This window comes from Uranotaenia lowii, chromosome 2 (assembly GCF_029784155.1).
Source record: "Uranotaenia lowii strain MFRU-FL chromosome 2, ASM2978415v1, whole genome shotgun sequence".
Classification (NCBI taxonomy): Eukaryota; Metazoa; Arthropoda; class Insecta; order Diptera; family Culicidae; genus Uranotaenia; species Uranotaenia lowii.
This window is the reverse complement of record NC_073692.1, coordinates 241898563-241923116: the sequence shown is the minus strand read 5'-3', so window position 1 is coordinate 241923116 and position 24554 is coordinate 241898563. Positions and strand designations below refer to the sequence as shown.

General features: G+C 35.5%; 1 protein-coding gene across 2 annotated transcripts in view; it reads right to left on the bottom strand.

Annotated features, from left to right (window-relative positions):
• LOC129744309 (hemicentin-1-like) overlaps window positions 1–24554 on the bottom strand; it is a 78997-nt gene that overhangs the window by 34744 nt on the left and 19699 nt on the right. Inside the window, exons 2-4 of one of the 2 annotated variants that reach the window (XM_055736779.1) lie at window positions 11796–12114; window positions 5843–6103; window positions 5551–5747 (exon numbers count right to left, since the gene is read on the bottom strand). In XM_055736779.1, coding sequence (XP_055592754.1) covers window positions 5551–5747; window positions 5843–6103; window positions 11796–12043 — 706 coding nt within the window. In that variant the 5' untranslated portion in view covers window positions 12044–12114. Of the gene's footprint in view, window positions 1–5550; window positions 5748–5842; window positions 6104–11795; window positions 12117–24554 lie in introns of those variants that run through there. The other variant, XM_055736780.1, reaches the window with a different exon arrangement.

The following is a 24554-nucleotide window of genomic DNA, read 5'->3' as shown; positions in this document are numbered from 1 at the left end:
AGACTAATCAAAAGATACTTAGCTTCGTTAAGTTGTAGAATGGTTTGGATCCTTTAGACGTCCGGTATCAATCCTGCTTGCATTTCATTGTAGATAATTGTAACTTTATCGTACTCGTCATTATTTGCACTTTTCAGTTCTTCAATTATATATTGTTATCCACAACTAAACTTCAAAAACTAGGGTTCGAGAGACCTTGAACATTTTTCGGCAGAAAAAAACACTTCCGTCATCGACGGTCACAGCCTACCGAGTCAATCAACACACGTTTATCACTAAATATGACAAACTCCAGCCACAGCACACAGTTTTTGAAGTAAAATAACTTTCCTCCCTGATGCCATGAACTTCCTTTTATTTGCTCAAAGCACCTGCTCAAAGCAAATTTCTGTACACCCATAGGCCAGTTTGAAACTCATCCACAAGCCGGTTGAAAATACCTCCGCCGATCAGTATTTCTATGCACACCCGGCAACTCGTTTAATACATTCTCAAGCAACTTATCACTTTTTAGGTATATGAACTAAAAGGTTTCGGAAGTTAAACTGCATGAAAATTAATAATTTCGAAAAATTTTCGCGAACGAGCAATTGAAAAATACAATTCACAATTATTTAAAAACTTAATCACCATCCAAAAATCTCTTGATTAGAAAAATTTAAAGATAGATATCAAAAACCTTTTCATTGAATTATTAATCACTTTGTATGAGCTTCATTAGAAGCAGAATAAATATTTCTCTCATGGCTATTGGGAAGTGAAACTAAGACTTCAGACAAAGAATCTAAAATAACAAATACAACAGAATTAAATTTCAATTCCAAACTCGTAATTTCAAATGAAATGCAAATACAAAATTGAGAATCAAAGTTACAATCAGAATGGAGCAGAAATTGCAAAATTTATAACTCAAATCCAAATGTTTATTTCACAATCATACCTTCAAAACACAAAAAAAATATTAATTTTATTCCCATCAAAGTCCGAGAAAAAATTCAAAAGGATTTTAATTAATTTCTTTATTTGAATTTTTTGAAAGGTATGCATTCCAGATTTCCCGGATTTATTCGGACTAGCCCTAATAAATAAAGCGAACTAAATAAGTTTTAAATTAAGCTCAATTTTTCTGTGCTTGTTTTATCATTTTTTTTTAATTTGAAAAGAGATTTGAACGCTGCTGACGTGTTTCGATAAAAAATGAAAATTTTAGGTGATTTTAGTCACTTTATAATAGTTTTTTTTCAAATCGTCGCATGTATCAGCCAATGCAAGATGTGTGTAGTCACCCAATGCTATGCTATGCTATGCTATAATAGTTTTTTTTAAATCGATTTTTCACTTATGTAATTCTGCTTAGATTTGTACGGATTTAATGTCTAAAAATTCGAGATAAGATGCCCAGATATTGCTAGATTTAATAAAAATTTGTTCTAAATTAGCACTGCTAATTTGTTCAGCCGAAAAATGCTTAAAAAAATACTGCAATGAATGCTTACTCTAAGGGGCCCACTTATCTTATATTAGAGTGAAACTATACGAAGTATTATTTCAAGGGGCCTTTTACCTGTAATATTAAACATTATAATTCCGATTTTTATTTTCTGAACTAGTTTTCTAGAACATAAAGCAGATTAAAGCTTTGGTTAAATTTTAATTTTCCTCGAGGCCCCCTGAGCCGGAAAACCCTGGGCAAAAACTGAGTTGAACTGAAAAATGTGAGTAGTATAGAATTTAAGAAGGATCATGGAAACAATATTTTTTTACTCCACCAAATAGTCTATGAATTTCTGGCTACAGTTATAAAAAAAAATAAACAAATGATTTATTTTTTTTTTAAAGTAAAAATCTCATGATTCTTGAAACAAAATAGATTTACAAGAAAATATTGTTTTCATTTGCAAACAATCGTCCAAAATCTTATAGAAATCGTATCTTCAGCACAAGCACAAATATTGTACCGGGTCTAATCTTTGACCAACCGGTAAAACTATTCAAAACTTCAATATATAATAGTGCTATGTTTGAGAACTCACTAAAACTCACGTTGCGATATTTCTGCGATATTTTAGTTCGAATGCTGACTGTCCGATTTTCGTAGAATAGTTTTATTTCAAGTCGCAAATAGAGATGTAAAACTATGTGAGATAATTTTTTGAAAAATATTCGGAATAAAATTTTATGAAAGTTCCATGCTTAAGTTTCAATGTACACGCATCGCATTTCAATCGAATTAAGGACCTTTTATTTCTTTTTTTTTCACATCCAGGAAAATTAAAAAAAAGGTTTTTGTGGGTAAAATTTTCTGACTCGATTATCCGTCGGATTCGATTACTCGTTCCGAAAAAAAATAGGGGAACGTAGAATCGAGTCCGACCTGTACAATGGCTTGAATTTTCATGTTGATAGGATTTAATAAATAATTGCAAATTTTCGAGTAACTACTGAAGATTTGAACTTCTGAGGATATTTCACGTAAGATAAGTACTAAACAGTGCCATATAATACAACACAAGTCAATACATTAAAAAATGCAAACAAAGTATTGAAAATCTCACTCTTTGCCAGAAAGCTATGCTGATTAAAGCTAACATAATTGCGGTGAAATATGTAAATATATGGATCTGGTATTTTAAAAAGTTGAAAAAAACTTTTATGTTGAACAAGTTGAAATCAAATATTTACTGAAATTCGCGAGTGAAACGAATATTTTTGGTAAGTATTGAATATTTTCAGTCGTTTTTAGTCCTGTGTGCAATAGGCGATGAAAGCGAAAAGTTATTCCTTCTCTCCTTAAAAAAAAAATCCGTAAGATAGTCAAAAGTTGGGTGAAATTTTAGCTGCAGCCTCCTTGCACTAGTGGAAAACCATCACCCAAATTCGGCACCGCTTCCGGCGCCTATTGAAGTGCCTACTGAAACAATGCGTCAATTTATCTATGAATTTTATAAGAAAACCTACATATGTTCATTTTAAGATTAACTCAGTCAAAATCTCCGATGAGTCTATTTAGGAGAAATAGGTAGGATAATGCTTCAAGGAAAAACAGAGGATTTAACTGCAAAACATTCGCATGAATTCATCCTTGCGCAACAGCCATTGAAGACAATTGTACATCATTCGCTATCCCTTCAACTTCAGCAAAAACATTCATTTGCGCCCTGATTTAAGAACTGTAAATAAAGTTTATAATAAATTGATGAAATCACCTTAATTTATAGCAATTTTTCTTACGGAGTTGAAATAAATGTTAATTTATGGAAAAACCGCTCTTTAATACAATGTTGATTCAAATACGAAATGATTTGGATGGTAATTCCGACTGACGGTGCTGAAAACCTGTACAATAGAACATTTTCCATTTTATCCCATCGTCGTCAGTCTATCGTTTGATACGGTGAGGACGATGACGGTTGAATTCGAGTATGAGCGTAACTTCGAAGCACTTGCGAAAACATACACCCGGAAAAATCTGTGCAACGAGTGGAAATTGTGGCTGGTTGTATATTTGTCACTGTTTTGCCAGGTGATAGTTTGCTGCAAAACAGTTAGGTTTTGCGGCCCAACCTAAAGTGTAAAACTTGATCCTGCAACATTTTGGGAACGTATACAGCGGTAGCGACTATTAACCGCTTTTCAACTGTCAGAAGGCGCGGGTTAGTGTTTTTGTTTGAAATTATGTTTCGAATTTTGCAACATTCAATAGATAAGAGTGGTTGTCTTGAACAAATTTTAAACCTTTAAATTTGTCACTTGACTAAAATTTAAAAATGTTTGTGTTCGAAACATATTTTCTTACAAATTATATCCGCAAGTTCACGTTGAAGTTTGCATTAAGCTCGCGGAAAACATAATTATTCCCGTTCGGCCACAGAATAAGGCAATGATAAAATGTTGAATTCCGTTTGCCATAATTAACAAACCGGAGCGCAAACTGATGGCCTTCCGGGATAAGCATGCAATTAGCGCCCGGATTGTGGCTGATTTTCGTGGAAGATTTTTCTTCGCGAGGGAACACGGGTAAGACTAGTTCATGAAATATTAAGCAATCCTAGTTTCAACATCAAGCTGCAAAGCTTAGATCTCATCCAGCAGCTAAGCCGATGTCAATGAGCTTGAGCTCAAAAGTTATCATCGAAAGCAGTTGAACAGAATTTTTCGCCAACTGCATCGTTGATATAAAGTTTCGAATGACACAGAATATTTTGATCTACTTCTATTGAGAACAAAACAAGTTTTTTAGATTAAAAAAAAAACAATGGCTCTCAGTTTTGACTGGGATCTTAGTGAAAATTATCAAATCGGCAATCAATTATACATTGCTTAGCCCCTGAATGTATGCACTACTGCTACTTTTTTCCAATTTGCAAGGAATACTAAACAAAAATACATCTGCTGAAACGAAAAACATGCATGAAAAAGTGTTAAAATTTTGAAAGACCATTTTCACTTCAGTGCAGAATCATTGAATTGGACCACAGGGAAAATCAGCAACAAACTGTACAAAAGTAACTAACCAGCTTCATCCCCTAATTAACAAAGCACAAAGCGATGCATCCCAAAGCTGAAGGCCGCTGGCTCCAGTCGAAGACCAGATCACGATATAGTGCAGTTACCGGTCTAGCAGCAGGACTACAGATTGCTTCTATGTTCTGGTTTTGCTGCTATCCGGAAGCCCTCTGGCTGTCTGTGTGGCGGCAGAAAAGAACAAACCTCTCGAAAGCTTCAACAAGTGTTACATTTTCATCCTTCCGACCCACCACCGAAGGGCAACAACTCGTTCGAGGACCACTTGGGGATGCATTGAAATGCATTAAAATTCATTTCACTTCACCGAAAAGCCTCCCCGATGTTCGTTGGTTGGCCGCCGGAGGGTTTGAGACTCACGGATCTCAATTACAGAACGATAAAATTCTCCGACCTGGAAGCTTTGCTCAAAAATACATGATTTTTTTTTCTTTTGTTGCTATCTTCCTAGTTGTGCTAGTGCTTTTCAATTTCTGGTGAGAGAGCAGTGAAGAAAATGTTACTCGTTTTAAGCCTGGGGCCAAATTTGGGCAAACAATGGAGATTTCCGTGACAAGGCAGTGCGGTGCAAGTCATGTTCCAACTTTTCCGGAAAACCGGTCATTATGCACGGGATGAGCTTGTCACTTGACGAAACGGAACCAAAGATGTCCGTCCAGGGCTATCATAAGAATGAGGATGACCGTGTCGGCCATCCTGGTCCAATCTTGTCATTATTTGTCTACGGGGGGTGGATGTGATGCTAAGTTTTTACAATGGTTCCATCCTCGAGCGACAGGTCCATTAGAGACGGTAGGAGGAAAATTTGTGTGTTTGTGCGTCAGCGTGTCTGTCATCTTTGTGCACTTGAAAGCCACCGCGTGTTGAACCGCACCCAGCCAGCAGCTTCTCGGCAGAACACGTTATAAAATTCACATGTCATCCAGCAAATGGCAACAGCGTTGAAGTGACGAGTTTACGCAAGCAATAGTAGCAGGTAGGTACGAGGGAAAAAACAACAAATTGTAACCACAAAAGTGTACTCACAGTTGACAGACAGCGTCGTCACCGTTTCGAGCCGCTGGCCTTCCGGTAGGGCCCGGTTCCACACCACGCACATGAACTTGGCACCGTCATCTTCGCGGCGCGGAATTATAGTCAGGGTGCTGGTCGTCTGCAAATCGCGTGATCCACCGGATATCAGGTTTGCCGCCAGGGGAGTTGTGCTGCCTTCACGGTACCATCTGTGGAAGAAGAAAAAGCGCATTTTTGCAATGTTAATTTTAAAAATATTTACAATTTCAAGTGCATTTGGAAATCTTCCGTTTCGAATACTTACGAGATCATCGGATCCGGCGATCCACCCACGCTGCTACAAGTCAGCTCCTGGGCTTTGTCTTCGGTGGCGGTGGTTTCACTGCCGGGAAAAATCAGCGGCGGTTGCGGGGGCGTAAGAACCGTCAGATTGTAGTAGTCCTCGTAGATGACCTCACCGTCACCGAACAACTTGACGCGGCACTCGTAACGGCCATTATCCCGTGAGTAGGACACGTTCAAGATCTGTAGATCGTAGATTCCCTTGTCCGGTCGATAGTCGATTCTGGAAAAAACATGAAAACATAGCATTGAAAAAATTGAAAAATGTAATCAGTAATTGATCACGGTTACAGTTTTTCCAATGAAATTAACATCCACATGCCGACATCTTAGGAAGGTTCGTTTAGCTTTTAACATATTGATCAGTTGATCAGTTCTGTTCATGGCGCAGTAATAGAAACAAGAAAAAAACAGTGCCATAGACTCTTAGCCTATTGTTGGGGTTTCCAATTTTAGCTACGTTTCCATTCAAATCAATTCGATCAGCCTCGTCAAACTGACTGTGTCGATCAACAAGGTGACCTTCAAAGCTCGTTGAACATCTTATAACATAGTTGTTCGTTGTTTGGAGCTTTTAGCACCTTTCGAAAAGATCTGTCAGTTTTGGGTTGTAAAATTGTATCGAGACAGCATTTAAATCAACAGCAGTTTGAAAAATTTGTTTTTTACAAATGCGGCCCTTAGAGCCAACGGGGTATAAGTGCAAAATGGATCGATTTTGAATAAATAATGCCAACTATTTTTTTATTTGTACTGGGTGATGTTTTACAATTTTGAAATTTTTGAAAAATATATGGAAAATAGTCAAAAACAACAACTCAAAAACGTGTTTTCTCGATTTCAGCTTTTATGCACTTATCTTATACCTCTTTGGCTTAAGGTCCACAAATATTAAGTTCAAAGTGATCTTATAATGTAGACTTCATTCAATTTATTTTGATTTTTGATTAGGCCGGAACAAATATCAAATTCTTCTTCAGTCGCTCGGCCCCCACTCCCCCCACCCCCTTCAAATTCTGAAGGAGAGGAATAAATAAAGTTTAAGGTATTTTATTTTTAAAAAAATGATTAATTCTTCGAAAATTCACACGTTCGAAAGAGCGAGAGTCAAACTGTAGATACAATTCCCCTATTATGTATTCGAGGTTTTTATATTTTTCGATCTAAAATATCTCGATTCTTCAATTTTTCAAGTGATTGTGCATTGTGCAAGTGACAAAACAAGGATTTAAAATTTGTTTCGGCATTATTCCTATATTTAAAAATATTCTAAGCATGAAAATAAATGAAAACATAAGGTGACAAGGTTGACTAACTGATGTTAGATTGAAAAAAAAAATATGAATACCCAGCTTGTTTTTACATATTTAGAAAAGCATCTATAGATTTTGTATTAATTTTATTTTTAAATTAAATTTTTTGAATATTTCCACAGGTAAGGTTGAAACATCTTATATGAGGTCAGTCCTCAGTTTTATTGCAGCCAAAATGTTAACTTTGCATCGTGGATAGATATAAAACATAAGATGAAAAACTCATAATACAAACTTTAACGATCGGGTTGTTGAACAGAATATCTAAAATTTTGAAGAATACTTTATGTTGTTTAAAGAAACAAAAATTAAAAATTTAAATAAATTTTATTTGCATAATTAAATCTTCATCAATAAAAAAGGGAAAATTGGTGGGTAAGTGAAACATTTAGAACAAACAAATTGAAAAAAAATCATTTGTCAAGTTTACAGAACAATCTGCCAACGTTTTAGTTTCAATTAGCTGGATCGTCTTTTCATCTTCAAGTTTGAATTTCGAAAAAAAATGAAAATAAAATAAAATTTTCGCTGGTTTATTACTGAGCATTTCGGTACGTATCTTGATCGGACAAATCCGAAGTTTTTTTTAAATTCTAGAAAAAATCGTTCATTAGATTTAAAAGTTTGTAACTCAAGAATCAGGAAATGTTCGGGAAATATTTACTTCAAAACAGCAAACATAAAAAAATGAAAGAGCATCTTTCGAAATATTCTGACTATCCAAATGTATTGCAGACTCATAAAATGCATTTTTATTTAGAAAAAAAACCAATTCACAGAGCAAAAAATAAAATTTATATGAATTCAATTGAAGTTTCTTTTTTTTTCAAGAATAGTGAAAACAAGTCTGGACGGACCTAAAAATTTATTCAAGATGTTCGGACAACCGTAAGTACCGAATTTTTCACAAAAAATACGTTGAATATTCGGATTTTCCCGGGAAATTCGAAACTTTATTGGAAGCATGCCAGGTTTAAAGTGTTCTACCCGGGATTTCCTGACCGAACCGACCGACCCGAATTGTCAGACATAAACAAAATTCTGGAATTTCCATATATCGGGAAACGCCAAAATATCCTGGAAATTCTCAAAGCCAATAAAAATTGCTAAATTTATAAAAATTTAGACGATCTAAATTGGAAAAATAGATCAGATTGAGCAATGAAAATTGTTCAACATTAATATGGCTTAGACTTAATTGTTATATTCTTAAAACTGGTTGATGCATTGAATTTAATAGAAAATGTTTTTCCGTTCGAAAACTTGGTGTAAAAGTGAAAAAATGACAAATAATCCAAACCGAACAATTCTAATAAAGAAACACAGCGAAAAGAATTGGAATGCTCTATTTTGCACACTCATCATTTAGAACTTCCGTTCCGCAAACAGTTGACAGTAGCTAAAATATCGGCAAAAATGACATATTTGAAACAAAAAGAAAGTTATCTGAAAATTTACGATATTTGATGAATAACCAACTTCTATCGTTAGTGAAAAATCAATCTCAATTACTTTGATTTTTTGCAGCAGAATTGTTTGTCGGTTTAAGTACTTAGTTTTTAGGTCTTGGGTTTTATAATTGCTAATTGAATTGAAACGTTTGAAATCTTTTGCAATACTACTACCAAAAAATACCATAGAGATAATTTTTGTATGTATTAGAGTGTTGAATCTTGATTTTCAATTTTTCCCTGGAACTCCCGGGAAAAGGATCGTTACATTTCCCGAATACTGGGAACGCTAATATGGACGCTAATAGGAAATGGACACTCTAGAGGTTGTTTATCCCGAGTTGGCAAATCAGTGTTATTTTTTTTCATCTTGGGAAGATTGCCCGGCATTTGATATAAAATGTAACATTCCAGGAATCCTGGGCAGTATCCGAACAAATAACATTAAATTAAAAAAAAATGCAGGTGAGAAGAGGATGAAGCTCTCTAATTCACTATTTAATCGAAATGAATTTGCTCTAGTCAAATCCTTTTTCAAACTTCTGCAATGGTTTTTATGAGAACTTTTTTGTTTTTGATAGGAGCATAGGAGTTTAACCCATTGAGGTCATTCTTCCTCGAGAGAATGAATATTTTATTAGAATCAAAATGTGGAAACAACATATTAATTGCATGTTCGAGCAAGATTAAAAGGCTTATATTGAACAACTACTGCGGTAAATAGAATTTATTTTCGTATTTATCCCTGATAAAAATCTTGCAGATGATTTTTCGTTTTCAGAATGACTCAGTCAATAAGATGTCATCTCGATGAAAACCACTCATGAAATCTTTCAACCTGAAAATAAAATGCAGCTACGAAAATTTATTGCATTCTTGATCCTTGATCTTGGAAATTAGAATTTGGTATTCAGTTATGGATCTGGATGCTGATCTGAATTCACCATCTCAATTCCATACAAGCAAACTGCATCTGTATTATAAGCGTATGAAGTGTCAACCAAAATTTAAAATTTTTAACTTCGGATCTGGTTATGAATCTCAACTCAGAGAACCTTAAATTCTAATTTTCTTATTTCAATGGTTTTGTCATTTTCATTTTAGTTATGTTTGTTAAAGCTTACTTTTGAAGCTAAACTAAAATATATAAGTTTTGAGTTATGAATTTGATTCTGATGTCTCATTTTTGAATCCATATTTTTTAGCTGAATCCTTTCTTGTATTCGAAGTCTGAATCAGTTTAGAGGAAGTAATTTTCAAATCTGATAGTGTTTTAAAATCCTTATCCCGAAACTAAATGAAATGAAGTTTTCTAAATTGGAAACAGGATCGGAAATTTGGGCTCTGAAATTATTCTTTTATTTTGCCAATGCAACTATAGAATATAATAAACAATCATATCAAGTGCACCGGTGTGGGTGGGGGCAGTTTTTCGTATAGTTCAACTTTAAAGGACCATTTAAAAATCAGGGGTCATTTTTGATAAAATTAGGTTCAATGTGATGCAGAACATGTTGTTTACAAATTCTAAAGACATGTAAAACGAGATAAAAATCGAGTAAAATGGTATGGGAAGTAGATCAGTTGATTTCTTGGAATTTTGAACAAACTTGTATTTTCTTGGTTTCTTACGTTACTTAACAGCTTGAACAGACTTAAATTTTGATAAAAAGTGTATGGTACTATTAGTAAGGCATCTTTTAATGATAATTGTGGGTAGTTTATGGTAGTTTACGAACAGATTTCTCCAAAAAATATATACTAATTCCAGAACAAATAAGTTCATCTCTCGAGTTTACATCGTTTAAATGCTAGTACTGCAATTGTATAGGATGCCGGAAAGAAAATTAAAAAAAAATTGTCAATATAAAGCCTGTAAAGCAGCCGTCAAAATTCTAGTGTTTTGAAAAAAAAAACAATTTTTTTCTTCATTTTCCGAATGCATTCGGTTGTAAGGTTTGCATCAATGTACAATTTTTATCCCGAGCATATCAGCTTACGAGAAAGTTGCAGTTAAAAATTATACACATCAAATCTACATCTTAGTTAAAAATCTAAGGTGAACAAATTGTCACAGTTGACATCCGTTATTGTCAGGATCGTTTCTTTTTTACAATCATCGGATAGATTCAAAGGAAATTTTACATTCTGCATTGAAAAATTGAAAAAAATAGTTTACAGTATTGTTTAATAAGTCATCGTCTCTACGTACCCCGCTTTCCCACTTACCCTGCTGTATCTTTGATAAGAGTTTGCGCATTCACCCTTTTCAAAAATCGATACCGAAGCCTCAAATGCGAGAAAATTTAATGAGAAATGGAAAAGTATTCCTTTGAATTGATCAATTTAATCCTATTTAAAAATGAAGAACTAAAGCTGAAACTAGATTTACAGAATTGAAATTCATTTTAATGGTTTTTTTTCGATTTCGATTAACCTACGGGCTTGGGCGTTTTGCAATCTGGCAACGCTGCTGTTAACTGTCAATTTTTTCTCACATGCACATTGCACATTCTACCAATATGAGTGTTTTTATTTAATTTTATTTTCATAAAACCAAGCTTGACACGAATTTAAACTATGCTGTTTCAATCCTAACTTCCAATTTCAAAAAAATTATTAAAGCTTCGCTAAGTTGAAATTAATTTAATAAATTTAAATTGATTAAATTAAGCAGTCTCGAAAAATTCAAATTTTGATAGTTTTTCACCAATAAAATCAAATGTTATGATACTGTCTTGATACATTTCGTACCTTTAGTAAAAGAAAGATTTATTCGACAATTGAAGAGAGATCAGAGTACGAATTTCTTACCTGAAAATGATCAAATTTCCAAGTTGATGGGAAATTTTAGAGGAACAATGTGCAATGTGCATGTGGGAAAAGCTTGACAGTTTACAGCAGCGTTGCCAGATTGCAAACCGCTCAAGTCCGTAGGTTAGACGAAAATCGAAAAATGTACTGATTTTGACGCTGACGCGATCTGACAACGCTGGTTTAGAGCATTGATCTCTTGTTTTTTTAATTTTCATTAAATTTGAAGGTAAGCTTGGATATTATAGTTACGAGTTTTCGTTCCACTGTGAAATTATAAAGTGTTGGAAATATAAATCCATGTTAAAAATCAAATCAATTACAAATTGATACTCACTTGTAGTTCTGGTTGAAGGTGTCCGACTTGATGGCCACATTGTCGTACTTGTTCAGGCTTTGGCGGGCCCAGTAGTACGAGTATTCCCGGTCCGAGTAGTGCTCGTTGAAGCGACACTTGAGCGTGACGTCTTCGCCCTCCCGGGTGTCCATGGTTTTATCGGCCGCCACTAGCAGCACTTGGATCGAGATCAGCAGCAGCAAACTGGCCCTAGCCGTGGCCGTCTTCAGTATTCGTTGTTGCGTCATGTTTCTGAAGGTGGCCCTCGTTTGCGGTTGGTTATCTATCTAGCGCGGAGCGTATCCGCGAGGGACGGAAGCTGCAATGAGAAAGAAGAACACCAGATTAGCAACGGTAATCATAATATCCGATGATGGTTGTGTTGTTTTTGATGTTGTTGTTGGCTGGAGAGCTGTACGTACAAGTGGAAAATTAACTGTTGTTTCAAGTTGGCTCAATTACTTTCGTTAACCTTCATATTTCTGGAGCACATTCAGTCGGCTTTCAGAAGTGGTTTAATTGAAATTTAATTAGTGATGCGAACCACGATAAATATTTTTAACACAGTTATTAGGTACATATCTTTGGTAGAATTTCTCAGTTGAAAATCAAATAGAAAGAATCAATCTTTTTTGTCAAAATTTAATATTTAAGCGTTTTATAACAATGTAATATTTTTGTGTTAGTTTTGCATAATTACGGTAAAAGTTATTAAGAAATTTGAACTAAAAGAACCACCATTAAAGTCTACAGCAAAAAGTAATTTAAAGCAAGGAAAACACAATTGATATTTCTTTCATTTTTCTTCCTAGGTTTCTTGCTAAACTGGGTTTTCAGTTCAGAACTTCTTGCGAAAACAAAATTACAGTTGACCTTTTGCCATTGTTATCAAACGAAACATTTGCGACCCGGGAAAGAAAAACGTCCACATCGTCCACCCACATACTCACGTTTTGATACACATTCGGGGGGAAAAAAGTTGTACCTACTCCCAAAAAGTTCGCTTAGCTGCGGTTCAAATCTCAGTAATATTGGGCAGAGCAGAGGCAAAAAAGAATATAACAAGAATTTTAGGCAACATTTTATGTATGCTGAGCAAATTGTGTTGGTAACTGTTGCTGGTCGCTGGTTCAAGCGAAGAAAATGCTTGGCCAAGAATGGAGGAAGGATGAGGTATGAGAAAAACCATTGTATGCAAGATCTGTGATGTTTTTTTAGCCATCTCCTCCTCACCAGAGCATTGCATGCGTGAATGTAACAGAGGAAAAAAAACGGCAAAGGTTCATTGTCTTCTTGCCGTTTTTCCGAGGCTGCTGCTGAAGTTGTATTATTTTTCAGGTGTGTTTTTGCCATAGGTACAGTTGTTTTAACTTACTCCAAGATTTGCCATCCAAGTCGAAAGAACCGGAGAAAAATAACAATCTGTCCTACCTACAGCGCGCTGGCTGGCTTGGCCTAAGAAAAACCTTGCTATCTGCTGAAGCCAACCGAGTCAGCTACCATCAGTCTGAAGGAGCCAGAGGAATGGCTTGAAGTTCCCTCAAATATGCTAGCAAATATGCGGTGAGCGATTATTATCAAAACATAATTACATTACATTATTGTTCTGCTTGTGGATGATGTTTGTGTGTCGCAAATAACTCGTAACTTTGGATGCAATTTTCGGAGGCCAGGTCAGGTTTGAGATCATGGTTTTTTTTCCTGTTCTGTTGGTTGGCAAGTTTGCTCAAATTGGATTGTGTTTTTTCCAAGTATACAATAGATTTAAGCCGTGTTGAAGTTGAACATTTGCAACTTTTTATACAACTTTGTAGATCTAGTTTGATTGCAGAGTACAGTTACGATGATTTCATTCTTAAAGTCTTGGTAAATTATGCATAATTTCTCTGATAACGTAGCACTATTGAAGATATTAGGGTAATGCATGTTTTACAAATTCTTTATGAAAAGCCTCAAAAAAAAATCTGACACGTCCCAACGTATAATTTTACCAGAACCTTTTTGGAACGGGAAGCTTTACACAGCTCGAGAGCCTCAATTTAAACTCGCGAAAAAATATGATAATAAACAACTTGTTTCAACTTGTTGATGGCGGTCTCTGTTATTATTGTTGATTTCATTGTCGTTGCTGCCGAAAAAGTTGCTCCCCGGGTATCAACATGGAACCTACATAAATGCGTAGGTATCACTCGACCTAGCGCTATCGTGTCTTTTGTCATTGCAAATCGAGCGGAGGAACTTCATTAAACAAATCATAAAAGATGGAACATCCGTTTCCAGCTACCTGATTTGTAATATTGTTACGCAGCCCCGGCAAGGCAAGCAAATATCTCTCGGTTTGGTAGAAGTTTGGCAAAGTTTATTATTGTTGGGTAGGGATCTACCTTCCTACTCGGAGCCAGCCACAGAATTTAATTTATTAGCATTCAGCCAACAAGGATATCTTAGAATATTCACGGCAAAACTGGGTTAGCAACAAATCATGTTTGGATTGTTTTGAAATTTGTTATTTGCCGTTCTATCCATTCAGGTAAATAGCACTCATGTTTATTTGTATTTAATTCATGTAATCTGTGAAAACAGATTTAATAAAATATGTCAGCTAATTTATAATTAAGATTCAATAAGTGTGCCACAGAGAAGTAACTTGTGATACCTACTTTTTACTACCGTTATAAGATGTTAACCTACCAAAATTTTGCTACTCATTGATTTCTAGATTACACTAGGGAACAGCCTTTTTGGTGCGTATGTTTCAGTAATTGTTTTAGGAAGATTTTGGTGACCTGAATTCCAATCATTTGTGTAATTGTTTTAGTTACAAGGCGTGTGGAAAGTATGAAATTTACAGATTTTGAGTAAATTCGATCATTGATAAATGATGAATAAACAAACCTACATGAAAAACAAAACAGATTTTTCTATTATCCTGCATTCAGTCAAGGATTCAGATTTTGTCTAGATATTCTAGATTCCAGAGGTACATCGCTTCAAAAATATTAAATTCTACAATTATTAGAAATTTTGGAAGATAGCATTATAACTTTTTCTGACACTGCTGAAAAAGGTATTTGATTATTGCATATTAAAGATTTTCATTTATTTAGAACTTTGTTGAAGATTGCGAAACAATTGGATTATGGTTTGAGAAATACCTAAGATTAAGTTCGTATTCACAGATTCTAAAACTGTCGTAAAAATTCCCGTTTTTTGCAAAATTGGGATAAATAAACAATAAGAAAACTTCTAAAACTTTTTTTCTCAGAAGTTAAAACGGCTAGCGTGGGAATTGATTATTAAATCAAAATTTTTAATTTCCAAATCTTTGTAATGTTTTACAGTTTTGCCAAAATCATGCACAAACTGATTAAATTAGTTTTTACTTATTTTCCAGCGTTATCTCGAAAAGAAGAGCTGTCAGAAAATAATTACTTGTATATTTGGAATCATTGTCTCCAAATAAGTCTTAAGCAGCTCTTAAAATCGGAGTTCTAATGTACTCAAAATATCGAAATCTGCTGACAAAAAGTCTATGAAAACAAATATATTTCTGTTTACCGATTTCGACAATATGCCATATAGATGCCATGTAAGAAACCAAAACGGTACTCAAAATTAGTTCTAAATGACTCCGGCTCATCGAGAAAGAAGGGTCGAAAGATCGAATCGAAAATAAACGGATCTAATGGTTTTTTAGGCGAAGAATCGACCCTAAAATCCGCATTCTGAGAACCCCCACCCCCAAAACCTAAGTTCAATATCAAAAACTCAAGGTTGTGAAAAAATCACAGCTTTCAACTACGTCAAACTTGCCCTTCAAGCAAAGAATTCATTATTGAGGTATTTTTGTTCTAGGCAAATCTGATTCTTTACCTCCTTTGTGGCAGATTTAGGTTTGGGTGTTAAGTTGTTAGCGCAGAACTTGGGGGATATGTATGTAGATGTATTTCTGCTTCACACGTAGAAAAAAAGACGACAGTTGTTCTTATTATTTCAGCTGGCTAGTTGATTTTTTCGAATTCAACTATAAATATAATAGACTGAACAACAAACTGATGATTGACTTTACGCAATCAGCTATGAATATAATGGACTCAACTGTATTGGTATAATTGATTTAACTATAATTGTATGATTTATTTTAGGCATTCGACTATAAATATATTTGATTCAATTACAATGCCAAAACTATTGATGAGCTGGTTACTAACAAAATCATATTAATCTTTGTATCCATACTCTTGTTTGTGAAAAATATGTTTTAAACCAAATTGGAAATAAAAGTTTATGCGGGGAAAATATGAAGAAACAACTATAAACATTTAGTTGAACGCATAGACTCAATCATAGAAGTATAATTGATTCAATCATAATTCTAAATAGTTAAAATACCTGACCCGGTAAACTTCCTTTTACCTTTTAGTTAATAAATCGTTAGAAAATGTTTAACTTCATCTACATGTCTATAACTTCTTCGTGTTCGTGAATCAATTTTCATGAAAATCGATATAAAACTGTCCGAGTTGTGTCCCATTTCAAGTTGATTTTGTATGGGACCTCCTCTTCCATAAAAAGTGAGATTCTTGAAACTATTATACAAACCATCTCTAACCCAAAAAACCCTCGGATACCAAATTTCACTTCTTTCCAACCGTCCATTTATACGTGATGGTGTTACAAAGAAAACGCTTCCATTTTTATATACAAGATCAACCATAGTACTATAGTTGAATCTACAATCAATCAGTATATTATAGTTTCATTGATAATATTTATGATTGAACCAATCATGCAATTATAATTGAACCAATCATATTTATAGTTGAATGTATAAAACCAATCATACATGTATTGCTGAATACTTAATAAAAATAGTTTGTCGAGAATCAATTATAATATGGTTGAATATAGGCGGAATATTGTTGATGGAACTATATTTTTTTCTCCGTGCATTCGTAGGAAACCTCGCTGCCAATCTCAACAACTCCTCGATGGTCGAGCGGTTTACATTCTAAGATGGTAATCGCAGTTCCACTGCAGGGTTTGATTACCGTATCCGAAGTAGTTTTTTTTTCAAGGATTTCCAGGAGATATCGTCAGAGTTCATGACGCCAACGCCTTGGAAGCCTTTCGAGTAGGTGTAAGATGGCGTCATTGTCGGCAGGCTTGAGAAATTTCATCGTCATTTATCGACCCTGAGGAATTATGCTTGAGGTTTCCTAAACTCAGCCAGTCACTCGGCACGTTTGTTACAAAGGAATGTGTCTAAAAATTGCACCTTGTTGTTAGTGGGAGTATCATTCTTCATTCTGCGGCTGGAAATGAGTTATTTTGTACACAGAAATTGTAAATCAAGGCAAAGAATAAATGTCTATTAAATATTGAAAATATTGAGTTTCTTGTAAATTTGACTAATTAGACCCAGCGGATATAAGTTACATCTGGCATCTTAAAAATCTTAAAAATATATTTAAAAAAGTTATGAATAGTCTCATTGTCGAGGATATTTATCTCAGTGCAACTCCATTTCTCAAAACTTCAGCGATTTTCCAGATAGTGCCATGCGCCCATGCCATTAGAAAATGACCACCGAAAAAAATATCATAGCATGCTATTGGCTCTTGCTGGCAACCGATAAACAAACGTGGGGAAAACACATCACAACAAATGGAAACCGAATTTTCCTATTGAAAACACAATGATCGGAAGCACTACACTCCACTTTAAACTGATACCCCGTGGGGTAATTTTTTTTTCTCCCCCATCCGCGTTTAAAACCAAGTTTGAAAGTTATAAATTCCCAATAAGTTTTATGTAAAGTTTTATGTATTTTATGTACATTTTGACGAAAAAATCAAATACCCGAAAGATTACAAGACCAAAAAAGAAATGTTGAGAGATGGGAGTTATTTCACCTTTTGTATTCTTGATTTTACAATTTATTCAAGTTTATTTGTTTTTCGCATTATTTTTTTATTATCCCCCCCTCGCGATGTTCCAACTCCGAGTGACAAAAGAAGGATTTGAAATTTGTTCCAGCCAACCAATTATCGGTTTGACACATTTTTAAACAATCTTCTTCGACGCCTTTAATTTATCCGAAACTTCAGATTATCTTCACGAAATGTTACCAAGAAAGTTAAATTTAAAATGAAATGGTTCTCTGAATATGGAGGGTTTCAGTCTCCAGACATCAAATTCTTCGCTTGATATTTCACTTTTTCCGACTTCAACTGATTAACACATCAAGTGTCAATTTTAAAGTATAAATAGATGATATTTTTTCCAAGTTTATATTAACTTTTAACAAAAAATAAATAAAATTTAAAAAAAATTCACAAGGGGAGGAAAAATAATGCGTGCATTCCAAATTGATCAACGCCTACTCCCCCAAACAGACTTGAGATTATTGATGTCAGCCAACAATATTTGTTTTATATCGAAACCTAAGTCTCTAATATTATTTCTGTTACAATCAACGTTCTTCTAGGCAGTTTTGTGCCAGTCATGGAAATCTTGAAATTACTACTTCTTGCAACTACTTGACAAAACAGTGCTAAACTTCTGATGGGATTTGAACCACTATCCTCAAATTAAGTAAACTAGGAATGTCTTCTACTTACATCCAGAAGATTGTTGGTAGAAACATAAAAAGGTGCTTTATTTCAACACCTTTCAGTACATCTGTTTCAAGCCGGGACTGCTGACACTAATTCCTGCTAATCTTGAAACATCTTTCAAAAACCATCCGCAGCATCCGAAGCCGTCACTTATCTTCCGGTAATCTGCCTGAAGTGCATCACCCAAGAGCCCCGCATGTGTAAGCATTAATTTGACAAATCTAGTTCTTTTCTTCTATCCCTACCTATCGTTGGTCGTGTGTTTGTTGGCTGCCGATCCAGTTTCTCTTCCCTCGCTCGACGACAGTGGATGCCAGAGACGCTACAGTCAAAGCGCGATAATGAATGAGCGTTTTTAACGGTTTTATCACTCGTCTTCCCGGCGCAGGGCCAAACTGGGGAAGCGCGTCAACACACCATCACTATCTACCTATCTACGAAATACCGATATGTCCCCCTTTTTTTCTCTTCTCCAGCAGCTTCCAAGTGTGCAGCGGCAAACAAAAATGGGATGGGATCCATCTCGAATCATGATTAATTACCGTTGTCCTTCATCACTCACCGACAACGACGACGTCGACGAAGACGACGACGACTATCGCACTGTTGTTAGTTCGTGCAGTTTATCCGCGGGAAGCACCCCATCGCTAGAGATGCAAATCGGATCTTTCAGGTGCAACCAAGCGAGCTGCTGTGAGTATGGCTGAATGGTTTTGGGAAGTGGCGGAAGCGTACCAGGGAAGAAAGTAAGGAGTTGAACGCACACCGGAGTGAGCGCATAATTTGCGTGCCACATACCTACACATACGTAGATTGGTAGCGAGCTAGCATACAGCCTCCAAAGTGCACTCCCGGTGGGGCATGTGCTCCATGTTCTATATGAATGTGCATCTTCTTCGCTACTGGAGGCTTCGTAGGATGCATGTTGTTTCCTTCGGTTGAATGCTTTTTACTCCCGGTGGGATTTATTCCGGAAGCAGGGCTGGCTTCCGGATCTTACTTTCCGGTGTGTCGGTTGCTTTTTGAGGCAGGCAGAAAAGAGCTGTTCTAAATGTGACAAACAACTGTGGGTTTTTTTTGGCTCGCGTTCAAAAATAACGTATCGACAAAAGTTTAAAAAGGAATGGAAGACTGATACTTTAAGCTCAAAATTTCTCCGCAGATTAGGAATAGATTCGACTCTGTTCAACGGGCATTGTTCTTGTTGCAGCGCGCTCGATGGAACGATAACGAACCGTTTTCCGCCGAAGTAGCACTCTATACACCATGTATGGGCTGTGCTTCCTTTGGCCGATAAGGGAACAACCGGGATTGATTATAATCTTGAGCAATCAATTTGGTCTGCCACCCGTTGTCGCCATCGTCGTCGTTGTTGTTGAGAGAAGATCCGCCTTAAGGAGCTCTTCGAATATAGTCTATTGATACACCAAATAGCGCTAGGGCTTACGTTTACCATACCTGAAGCAACCGGTCTATCCATTTTCCGGAAGAAAAGATTCCCAGGGTGATTGACGATCCCTGAATACGGCTATAGTTGCCAAATGAAAGTTGTTTGTTTTTTAGTCTTCGAGTATTGAACATCCGGCAGACTATAATGTGGTGTTTTATGACGCGGGAATGTTTTTTTAAGACTGATAGTCAAAAGGAAAATAATATTGGACAAAAATCATGTAACATGACATGCCAGCACAACATATAATTTTCATTTCGCCATTATGATAATTTACGACTACCACAGATAGAAATCAGTGCACCGTGAAAGATATCTAGACAGCAATAAATCAGCGGTTAACATCTGATCTGCAGTATGGCTGATGCAAAAATGCATTTCTCCCTGGGGGTCATCCGACATGTTCGGAAAGCCACACACGTTCAGATCACTGTTTCTTCTGTTGGTCTTGAGACGCCATTTCGGAACAAAGCCGGAAAACGACGAAAACGTAAAAAAAAAGAAACCAACCATCAAGACGATAATACGTGTGTCAAAAATGGTGTGACTCACGGTTCAGAGGAGACCTCCCGGAGGGTAGGACTCTGGCATTAGACAACAAGTAGCGACTTCAGCGCAGATTAACAACGCCCGAAGAAATAAAACTAGACCACAACTTCTCAAAAGAGCTGACACGGAGCGCCGAGCTCGGAGAAAGTATTAAAATCGAAATTAAACGGAAGCAACAAATCCGATTCGAGTCATTTGCCGTGACAAGCTTAGGTTGGGAGGAGAGCGAAAGTAAAAAAGGGTACGAGCCAAAGGCGGATGCGGCCCGCCCCCTTCTGCTTGTTGTGGCGAATACATAACTCCTTCAGCTCGAATGATGCTAACTGGCTCACAAACAGACATAATCTGATTTGTCACACAGGGCCTCTAATGCATATTTGAAGAGTTTGGTTGAATGCAGTGGCATCACGACGACGACATTGATCCGATTCGTTATTTCCCGGTACTGACCCCGGGTGCAGGAACAAAGGCCTTCGAGTGCATCGGTTCCGCAAAACTACAGCATCCGAAAAGCTAGGAGTAGCTTCAATCCACAACCGAGAGAGATGATCTGCTTTGTGGTCTTGCTCCCCAAAGACATTTTGTGCCAAGCGGCCAAGCGAAAGACAACAGCAATATGGCCTCGTGCCGGTCTCGGTGATCGATTTCACTTTTGAGCCCTACACTCGACTCGGGTGGATGTAGAAATGGTCAATTTTGAACGCACATCGCGATGACCGACCCGGCTGGCTCTGCACTGATTGAGCCGTAATGTATGCAAAATCGATGAATGAACAACTACACAGGCGTACCATGCATTACGGTCTCTTGTATCTCAATGTCTCAATATCCAACATTGTCTTAACCAATTGAGTTTAGAACACGCGTCTTTCGTTAAAATTTAGCAACTGGAAATAATTTATTTTATCCGGTAATACACTGATCCAAATTTCAAATAACAGATGTGCCAGTTTTAAATTCAACCCAGCCACAGGAAAATTTATAATTTTGAGGCTGTAGAGTAGAGACAATTCGATCCAAAGTAAACGCTCGGCAAAACAGGAGGTTAACTGTTGTTTGCCTGCCAAGTTCGGTTATGATCAGGTCTATTTATCATTCGCCAAATTGAGATGGTGCGTTTGGCTGAGTCGCTTCTGCTTTGCATTCGGAATTAACCTACACGTCCTGTTGAGTGCGATAGATGGATAGATTCTCATCAATTAAACACAGTCCGACCATATTGCTGTCCGTCCGACTGTCTTCGCTATCTTGATTCGAAGATCGGGCTTCGATTGATTATGACAGTTCGTCTTAAACCACGATCAAATTGATGCCTAGCTCCAATGAAATGTTCAACCTTACAGATGATTCATTGCTGATTGTGAATTCAAATTTCACAAATTGTGTACAAATTCTTAGTCAATATAACTATTGCTAAGAATTAAAATAAAAATGAAATTTATCAAATTATTTTTAAATGGGCAGACCCGAATAACCTCTGAGGTTTTAATATCTTAAATAAATATCATCATCATCATCATCTTAAATGGATTATGTAAGTATTTAACAGTGTCCGGCACAAGAGCGCTAATCCGCTATTCGCTAGTTAGTCCGCTAACTTTTTGTTAGCGGTTTAATTTTGCCGCTAAGTTTGGATTGATTTAGCGAATTGAAAAGTTCCGCTATTTTTTTGGTTCCGCTAATTGAAGATCGCTAACTGCCACATATTTTTATCAATCTCTCGAATTCTTAGTGATAGAATAAACTTTTTTTCATTTATCAAATCAAAGTGACATTGTGCATCATTTTGATTGTTTAATTGGATTCATTGGAGGAATGCGTACTAGAGTTAGAGAAAAAAGTATTTGGTGTCATTTTTCTCTCTTTAAGCACTTTTTTTAGCAAATTTTACAGAAGAAGATAACTATAAAAGGTGTTAAAGAATATAAAACTATTTTCAACATCTCTTCATCAGCATTTATTTTCAAGTGGTTGAGCTATTTACTTTTCACAATACAGTTTTTTAAAGATTTTACAGATCAGTTCATATAGAAATAAGATGAAATCACTTTTGTAGCCTTCGTTTTAAGTTCAAATATAAATTGTATAAATGTTCACGTTTGACAATGCTCCTGCAAATTTGAAAAAGGGGAAAGCAGGTTAAAGATTTTAAATGAGGATTATGCAAAATAACGCCAAAATAAAAAAAAACATGAATGGCACAAAAGATTATTTGCAACAAAATTGCATACTATCTACTATGAACAAAACCGATAAATCGAGTAAATTATTAACCAAAATTTAAACTAAAAAAAAGAGAAGTATAGCCCCCATTTCTCACATTCTGTTTTTTACTCTTTCTTTAATTGTTCGAAAATCGTTTGTTTTAATTTATAGAACACAGAGACTTGTTAAAACTCCTAGCTTTGACAGTTTTGGTTTTGTCCATATAATTTTATGACAATACGATCAAACTTATTTTAAATTAAATACTTGAAACTTCATTAATTCCCCCTTGGGGAGTTGGAAAAATCGAAAGGGGGAAGCGCGTGACTAAAGAAAAATTTGATATTTGTTCCGGCCTTAATGTTGGTAAATAAACAGTTAGCGATTAGCGATTAGCGATTAGCGCTTTAAGCTTAAAGTGATAACTTTTTTGGCACATTTAGCGTATTTAATTAGCGATCGCTAACTTAGTATGAGTTAGCGATTTGATTAGCGGCGCTAATTTTTCAGTTAGCGATGCCGAACACTGGTATATAAGGTAATAACGCTCTATAATTAATACCATTTTCCGCAATCGGTGTATTTATTGCCCGTTAAACTTTACGAAGGCCTATAAGATTAAATTTTGATAGAGTAGCTCAAAAATGTTCCACAGCTTTGAGAAAATGCGACTTTTCTCAGAAACATGTTTTGAAACAAATGAATTATTTTAGCTCATCTGTTAAAAATGTATTTGTCACAATTTTTTAACACCAAGATTCTAATATTCAACATATTGAATAAAGTTAGGGGTATTTTGTTGATAGTTTACCGTCAATCGGGGTAACATGCAACACTTTTCAACTTCAATGGCTTCTAAAAAATATTATTCACAGATAATCTTTCCACTTTTGCATCGAATGTTTCAAGGTTGATGAGACATCAAATTTCACCAGATGTTTTTAAATTTACAAAAAAAACTGCGATTTTCTCCCTACTTAGAAAAAGGGGTAAATTTCACCAAACATTGTTTTTAATGAAAATCAATTGAAAACGATTAAAAATTTGCAGTTTTAGGTATATTTATGAAGTCATAATGCATAAAGATTCAACTGCAGTAATTTTTGGATGTGTTTGAATTAAATTTTTATCAAAAAGGTTTTTAATGAACAATGCCTGAGGGTGCTGCTTGCATTCAGGGGTGAAAAATACTTCAAAAAGTTCTACTAGCTGAAATCATAAAAATAATGGTTTGAATTGATGAAATTGTGATATATACAAACGCGTGGTGCAAAACAATCACATTCCAACATATGGAAACATGATTTAAAAGGCGAATCTCCGATTTTTATTTTACTCTTCCTTATGTGATGAAGTAAACGCTGATAGCCGGAAAGGAGCATATTACCGAAAATAGTGAATTTTGCTTTAGAATCAAGCCAACTTTAACATTTTTTTGACTGTTATACTCAACGCTTGCCATAATATCTGGATTTGCCTGAATACTGTTGAGAAAAGTCCGGTAATTACTTTATTTGCAATATCAAACATAAAACTCTAATTCAACAGATTTTGATAAAATAACTCGGATTTGCCCAGCCCAGATAAGTTTTACGGTCATATTAGAGAATTTCATATTACTCAAGGAAAATATTATTCAACGATATGACTGTACAAATTTTGACATGGTCCACACAAATAAACAGATAACGATGAAATATTCCATTACATATTTATGGTAACACTACGAGAATGTTTTTTTTAACTCATCAGTATGGCAACCTTGAGTTGATTTTTTTTTTTATCAAATGTTAAGTTAGTTTGAATATAGAATGGAATTGCATTGTGATTCTTCGAGGACTTCATCTTTGGAAAGGAACAAGTGAAAAAATTATAAAATGTTAGAAAAGCTTTTCTTTTTCCTTTTATGCTTAGATGCTTAAAACTAAGCGGAAT